General features: G+C 36.6%; 1 protein-coding gene across 1 annotated transcript in view; it reads right to left on the bottom strand.

Annotated features, from left to right (window-relative positions):
• The window catches only part of LOC103468507 (homeobox protein Dlx4a-like), a 21,395-nt gene that overhangs the window by 8,491 nt on the left and 4,320 nt on the right, over positions 1-8,584 (bottom strand). The window contains exon 2 of the mRNA XM_008415627.1: positions 7,104-7,300. Coding sequence (XP_008413849.1) covers positions 7,104-7,300 — 197 coding nt within the window. The remainder of the gene's footprint in view (positions 1-7,103; positions 7,301-8,584) is intronic.

The following is an 8,584-nucleotide window of genomic DNA, read 5'->3' as shown; positions in this document are numbered from 1 at the left end:
GTGTGTGTGTGTGTGTGTGTGTGTGTGTGCGTGTGCGTGCGTGTGTGTGTGTGCATATGTATGATGAATACATTTTTGAGAAAAAAAAGAAAACAACCATCAGAAATGCGCTACGTGCCATTTCTCAGCAGCGTCTGGGAACAGTTGCGATTTCAGTGGAAAGTGGTCAGTGTTTGGCAGGCGGCCTAATGGCATGGAGGAGGGATGGCGATGGGGTGCATGATCACTATCTCCAAGCGTGTGTGTTTCTTTATACGTGTATGAAAGCATCCACTCGGGCTAAATGTATTTAAGTAGATGCATATGTTTGTATTGGTGTGTTACTGTGTGGGCTCCAGAGTACTGAGAAGAATGTGGCCGGTACATAACACACAGACAGTATTAACATTCGCAGACTGAGCTAATTACAGTTGACCATGTGACCATAAGGAGAGGAAAGAGTTTGTTCAAAGGCTTGTTAAGATTGACTGATTCATGGATGTGCACATGTAAGGTTCAAGTGCACAGGTGGAGAATCTGTGCTCTTTTAAATGGTAATGTGTTTGTTTTTCATGTCTAAGCATCTCTAAAACTCAATTTGTTTAAATAATGAGATTACTTGTGTGTCACAAACAACAACAAGGAGGTAAAGAGAGAAGATAGAGATAAAAATGCACACACCACCTAAGTATAAAGTAGCTATTCCTCACCCAAGACAGCAAAATGCTGTTGATCTGTTTATTGAAAATAAATGAGACGGTTAATAGGCCTGTCACAATCACAAATTTTACTGGACAATAAATTGTCCACGTAATTATCGCAATAAACGACAATATTGCTCTTTTGAGGCCCTTTTCCAATTTGCCCTCTCGAAGACCAATAAACTTTAATTTTGTAGAGAACACTTAACACTGGGACAGGGGGATATTTTCAATATCCAAATTAAACTACAGCAACCAAAAATAATGAATGAAACATAAATAAATAAACACATAATAGAAACTATAAGCAAAATGGATCAAGACGTCTCATAATCAATTTTCAGACTGCTTTTAATTGCTCTTTAAAAAGAAAATACAAATCATCAGAATGGAAAATACGAAAATTGCAAAATTCAAAATTGAAGCTCATTTTTATTTATTGTGAGATTAATTAAGATCAGTCTTACTCATTGGCAGTTTATTGCTATAGTACTGGCCAAACACAGGAATGCTCAAAGCTAGTTGTGCATATTTATGACAAATGAGGACAGTTTGGTTGAATGCAACTTTCATGCATCTGTGTTGTTCCAACAATTGGTAAAATTATGCGTTAACTGTTCTTGTATTTTCTTACAATGCAGTTTTTAAAACGTAATTATACTTAGACCAAGTAGAACGTCCACAAGAACCACAGCATGGAAGTTTTTGGTCACTTTGTAGAAAGAAACACGGAAAACAAGCAACAGAAACATTGGATAAAAAGCATACTAATCTTTCAAAATAAAGTAAGTCCCTAAACACAAACGTGACATTATCCAGATTGTGATTTGTGCTGATATAGTAAAAATTATCATGGACGAAAAATGACAAACGTGCAGTTCATTGAAATGGAATTGGCTTCACACCAATCAGCAACCTGCTCTGTGAGTTTCTCCCAGTGGGTCCAATTCCACCTCCAGCCTTACACAACACACTCTGAGGCATTGTGAACCCATCAAGACTCAAGGAAAAAAGTTAACGTTTGAGACTCCTTGACCTTAACTGCTTATTTTAATCATTCAAACACCAACTGTACCTGAATATGCGTTAATACGCGCCATGGAGAACGTATTAGCACTACAGCCTTCCTTATCTCTGCTTTTTATGGGGACAGTCTGTTACTGCAAAGAAAAATGAATGGCACTACTGGATTGGTTCCTCTGGAAACACCAGCTAATAGCATGTCAGCTAGCATTGGAGCTCTGTTATTCAGTTTCTAAGGCTTAATTTTATTTTCAATATTTTCGAGAAAGCAGAAAAAAGAAGGCAAGAAAGGATAAAGAAATAAGAAAGAAAAAAAAGGCAAATTTACTTTCCACAGAAAAATCTGCCAATGGGTGAATTAGCAAATACTGAACTGCGAATCGACAAGAGTTAAAAATGAGACAGTGATGTCAGTTCTGACACTGTTGTACACTGTCAATTTTACACTCTGCACAATTGCCACTTTTTAGTTGTTTTGAAATACTTGATTTTTAACAAAAAAGCTTAATTTTTTTCATAAGTAGGTGTCCGATTCAAGATAAGAAATTTGAATTAATTTGGTTGGAAAACAAAACTCTATAATTGAAGTTGAACTGTTTGTCTTCTTCTGCCTTAAAGAAGAAATATCACAAAAAAGAGGATGCATGTTGACAATTCGGCAAGCTATCTTACACACATCTGTATAAGGGAAACATTAGCTTGTCAAAGACGTAACCTGATTAGCTAGTCGCTACAAACTGAGGTTCATCTCTCCCAGTTTTACCCTCTGGGTGATCATACTTGATTTAGTTCTTCGTAGCGAGACGTCGTTGTCGAAGTGACATGGGAGCAGATTTGGTTTGTCTGCCTGTTGCTCAGCAGTGTGAAGATTTTAGTGGGAAACTTTTTTTTTCCTGTAAATGTGAACCACACAGGGTAATAAACTAGCACAAAGAATGCCTCGCCCTCCTCCTTTATTCATATTTCAGAAATTCTGCTTGCAGATAACACATCATACGCTGCATTCTTGTATCACGATGTAAAAACGCGGCAAAATAATTGCATGATTTCATGTTTAAAAAGAAAAAAAAGACGTTTTCTAAAGAAACGGGGCCTGTATTCTTGATAATCCCCATAACTCCTTTTAATAGGACGGCGGTTAAACTCCTATCAAACCTTTGCCAATGTCAGTTACAGTCCACTTTCTACGACTACTTCCTCAGTAAACGTGTAAATTACAGGCGAACTGCTGCCTCCCCAGAGCTTTATTACCACAACAGGCAGAGGCAAATCGATGGATCATCTAATTCCCCCAGTGTAAACATATCTGTAGCTGTTCATTCATTGGGGATTAGAACCATTCAACTGATGACACAGGGTGCAATGTGTAGCCAGTACATTAACACACACACACACACACGCACACACACACACACACGTATCACATAGCAGCTGAAGTACTCCCACTCAGTCCGAGTTAATGTTACACCTGTTCTCAGTTCAGAACCAGATTTTTCACTTTTACTGACAAATCTGGTGTAACTGTAGATAGAGCTGTTAGCCAATGCATGTGTCAAAAAAAAATCCCACATGTATAATAACTGGTGATTTTTTGACTATATAACAACAGATAGTAATATGCTATTTCATGTTAATAATACAGCTCTGTTACTGTTTGTTTCCACTGGAGTTGATATTCAAATTAAGTTACTCTTCAAAGAACCGAGTCACACCCATAAACTGCCAACTCTTCCACAGACGGATTTTTCAACCTGAGAGTTTAGTTTGTGGCTGCTGCCACAAACTAAACTGTTAAAGCCAGAGCTCCCCTGCTCTGGCTCTAACAGGCTCTATGAACTCTCCACAATGGCTCATAATAATTTGACCCCAAAAAAGTGAAGAACCAGCACGTTTTGTAAAAAAAAAATACAGATATAACAAACGCAGATTTAGTAGGGTTTTTTTTGCATAGAATAAATCTAGCATTAGATTTCCATAACAGACTGACACAATTATGGGTAATGCTTATTATATTTCCCATCATTACTTCAGAGACTGATTTTTTTWAAATCCTTTTTCATAAACATCAACATTCCATAGAAGAAAATGTATCAGTCCTCTTTTTGTAAATGTTTTACAATGTTCTTAGTTTTAAATCCTCAAAGCAAATTAAAACGGCTGTTCTTTAAAAAAACGACCACAAATTTTCAACTATAGATATTCAATGAAACATTTTTTATGTTATCTTTTCACAAAAGATTATGTGAGATTTGTGGCTCTAAACGACGTTTATTCAGCCGCACTGAAGGCAAGAAATGTCTCTTTGGTTTGTGGTTGCAGAGCCCTGAGCTACAGGAACTCTTAATTACAAAGAACTGCAGTTCTTATAAAATAAAGTCTCCTCATTGCTTTAGGAATTATTATTCATTTTTAAAGACTGAGAATATTCTGGAAATTAATGCTAAATTTGTAGCCTGTTGAATTTGTGTGTTAAATACATTTTGGAGGCCTTCGCATTGTAGAGTCTTCCTAGTTTGACAGGAAATGAAAGGGAACCAGATATTTAGGCTGTCATTTACTAGCCATAACCTAAAACATTCAGCTTCAAGTGCCTGGTAAGTTTATTATTATTATTTCTTTTTTTTTTTTTTACCACATACAATTCAGCTTTAAAAAACAACAAGTTGCTTGGTCTGTGTCAAGACGAAGCTCACCAGTTAGATGTTGTTTTATTTATGTTAAAAATCTTCTTTAGCTTCTAATTAAAGCTGTGAGACAATACCGACAAAATCTCTGCCTGGCAGCTCTTTTTAAATCTTTCAACAATTAAATCCAATTGTGGCCAAATACAGTCAAAGTAAAGAAAAGCGACTTCTAAATAATCTACATTCACACTAACTTGAATCTCCTCCTTTGACCGTTTGGAGCTGGTTTTGGAGGGATAAGCTGACCGTAAACGACCTCCACTGCATCAAGACAGAGAATCACTCAACACTGAATTTAAATAAACTCTAGGACATCGGGGTTTTATAAATACTGATAAATATGAGGCTGATAAGCAGCAAGTGCTTTTTTTGTTTTTTACAAGCGTGATCAGTAAAAAGTAATAGAAAAAAATATTTTCTTGAATAATATCTTAAAAATAAGCAGCAAAGACCCTTCCAAACAAACACAAACTTCTTTAAATTATTTTAATAATTTTGTTGTTGTTGTTTTTTTTTAATTATTATTATTATTATTTTTATTATTGGTTTCCAAATTCCAAACTACCAAAATAAATTCTACAAAACTGTTCCTGTGGTTTAAGGATGTTTTCGTGTGATGAAAGAGGAGGCTCTGGGGCTTTAAGGGCAGCTCAGAGTCACCCAGTGGCTCAGCTGGCTAACAGAAAGGTAGTAGCAATTTTGTTTTATTGCTTCCAAGAAGGACAAAGTAGCGAGTTCCAAGATATTCTTGAAAACACGGACAGTCATGCCACGGAAAGGTGACGCCGTTTTAAAGCTACAGAGGACAAGTAAACCATGAAGCAGCAGACAGACTGACGTCCCAGTGCTGCTCTAGAAACTACTGCACAATTTAGCAGGTGCTTATTCTATACTTTAGCTCATGAAAAAAATAGATGTTTTAATAAATGTTTTATTATAACGATAGATTCTTTTTAAATAGAGGTTTTTCAGTCTGCTCTACATTTTTGTTAGTAATGACTGCGTCAGGCAGTCAGAGTCTGATGCTGAGCCACGTCTACAGCAGGTAATACAGCATAAATGGCAGCACAAAGGTTTATATGGCAAATGTCCAGTAGCTTAAATTACGGTTGTTAATTTATACCTGGGTGTGGGAAACATGTGAATGTTTTATTGTTATTTTCTTTAGTGCAGAGAAAAGGGGGAACTGAGGATGAGATTCGAACCCGGGACGGCAGTGTTGACGTCGTTAGCCTTCACATCCCGCTCTAACCACTGCACCACAGGACAGCCTTAATTGTCCTAGCATACTAAAATATCCCATTTAAAAAAAGTAATAAAATAAAGTAACCTGGAGTAAACATGGTTCAGTGGCTCACTGACTTTTTGACATAAAAAATATGCGAGTGTGAGTTAAAAAAAATGCATAAACAAAAGAAAACATGACTTTAAGAGGAAAATAATCTGCTTCATAGCCTATCTTAAAATTTTACTTGGCTTTCTCTCAATATAGACATTTGGAATATAAGCAAATAAAAATGAGCAAATAAATTGCTTTCTTCACTGTAAACATGTATCTGTGTTTTTACATAAGCAGAAGGTTTAATTAGTGCAAGTATATATGGAACCCTGAGTTCATCAGTGACAGCCTGGGGGAAGAAACTGCCTCCGTAGCGGCTAGCTTTTGCTAGCTCTGTATCGCCGGCCTGAACTTGAAAACAGCTTGTGTCCAGCATGTGTGGGGTCTGCAGAGACGTTAACTGAATCTTGTTCTGACTCTGGACCTGTTCAAGTCCTGCCTGACGATCCTCTCTGCAGCTCTGCTGCAGTTATGAGCCAAACCACACAGTGACCACAAAATCAACTGAACTCAAACCAAAGACTGATAAACCTGCATAGAGATAGGCTCAAGGTTTGCTTAAGCTGGAACATGAACGCCTCATGACATGTTCCACTAATGTAGGTAAAAGAACCGGTATCTGTTTCCAGCTGGAGGAACCTGTGTAGGAATGTGCCGCCGCCTGTTTAGGCGTTTGATTCGCTTCAATGTGAACAAAAGAAACAATTAAAGGCGTGATTGATATAAGCTCATACAGGAAATCTTGTTTCTTTTTTCTTTTTTGTTTTCATTTTTTAATTTGAGTGAGCGTGTTAAAATGCTTCAATGCACTGGAAAAAAAACACACAATCTCACCAAGTATTTTWTGTCTAGTTGCTAGTGCAGATATATTAATACAGATGAATTAAGACAAAACTAACTTAAAAGTAACTTATCAGTAGCTTTTTCTTTAAAAAAGAAAATCCTTAATATTGGTGAGAAAGTACTAGTTCCATCAGCAGATTATGTCACTTATAACATGAGGACATTGTCTTGTCATAAATAAATTTATCTGCTGATGGAACTAGAACTTTTTCATTGATATTAAGGAATTGTTTTTTTTAAAAACAGCCTGCTGTATGTTGCTGAAAAGATACATGTAAGTTAGCTTCTTATTTCAAGTGTAATAAGACATTTCCACTAGAAACGGGACTAAACCCACTTGGTAAGAGTGTGTGTTTTTGCAGTGTGTGAGCAGCTTCACAACATAAATGATGTAGAATCATTTAGCTGGTCTAAAAATCCTAAAAATCGTGTTTGGGAACGCTTTCGTGTTCATTTTCTGTGCTTTCAGAAGGCAAACAAACAATGAAACAACAAAGATAATAGCTTCTATATTTTACATGCGTTTCCAGGTACCTGGGTCTGTGTGAGGCCCAGTTTGGCTGCGAGGTCGGCCCTCTCGGGCAGGGCGAGGTACTGCGTCTGCTGGAAGCGCTGGTTGAGCGCCTGGAGCTGCAGGCTGGAGTAGATGGTCCGGGGCTTCCGGATCTTCTTCCCCTTCCCGTTCAGCCTCACCTCACCGTTCTCTATCACCGCTGTGGGCTTCTCGTGTTCTGCGAGGCGAAAGGAAAGAGAGCAATTTGCTTAATATGCCTTACTTCAAAGGAGAGCTGGAACTAGCTTTAGCTTTACGATGCAAATGCAAAACTAAAAAAGAAACGTTGACTAAAGCACAACGGCAGAATATGGAAATATTTCACAATTTGGAAAATACATTAAAAAAATTTTTAAATTAAAAGTCACCAAACAAAAATGAATGAAGCTTTTTAAACGGTCTAGCATTTTTGAGATACACTGAACCATTATTTATTTATTGATTTATTTTACTACAGTTTGAATCACATGCTGACATAAACAACAATTTGAATGAAAAGGAGTAGTTGTAAGAAAAAAAACCTCTTCTCTCAAAAGTCAATTCACTGCATAAGCAACTAAACATCAACCGTCCATATAGATACGGTTAGTAATATTATTATTATTATTATTATTATTATTATTATTATTATTATTATTATTATTATTGTTAATTGTGTTTCTTAAACACAAAACAGGCAACGTGTGAAAATATAAGCACGATAATATAAAASAAATGACTTGATGCAATCGGTTGTGTTTCCTTAGAAACTTTTTAATCGACTTTGAGTAATTAATTCAGCACACTGTACAGTTTCTGTAAAGTGCCTGAAGACGACATCTGTTGTAAGTTTGCACTAAATCATTAAACTATATAGCTATAATAAAAAAAACATACATTATCTTTGTAATGATCCAGCACACTATTGAATCAAWATGCTTCATTATACCTTGAAAGAATATTATATTTTAACCATTAAACATCTATGCTTTCACACATTTAGGAAACAATAAGGATTACCTGTTTAAAATACCGTAACTATATAAATCCATGCCTGCAAGTTTACACAAATGTACTTATATTTAAATTCAAAGTCTTAAATTGCTGATGAAAACATTGTGTGTCATCAAGCCTGAGATGATCCTGCATATCTTTCCCTAAAACCCGACACACACAGTGTGTGTCCGCTGCACGCCGCCACTGAACACGTCTCAGTTCTGAAAGCGGTTCTGGCTCCGGCCGTTTGCCTCAGAACCGTTTCCATACATGCCGTCATTAGAACCATCATTTTCACTGCTTTTTACTCATTTCTAAGTAACATTTCTGCTGTTATTTCACATCTGTTTTTCTGCTCTGCGCTGATATCCTGTCTAGTCAACAGCCTGTTGTGTTTTTTATTGTTCGATACACATGTGCATTTTGCACATGTAAAATGTCATCCTACTCGGTTGCACATCTCTGGGATCGTGAGTAAGATATTTCT

This window comes from Poecilia reticulata, linkage group LG8 (genome assembly GCF_000633615.1).
Source record: "Poecilia reticulata strain Guanapo linkage group LG8, Guppy_female_1.0+MT, whole genome shotgun sequence".
Classification (NCBI taxonomy): Eukaryota; Metazoa; Chordata; class Actinopteri; order Cyprinodontiformes; family Poeciliidae; genus Poecilia; species Poecilia reticulata.
This window is presented reverse-complemented; position numbering and strand designations above follow the sequence as displayed.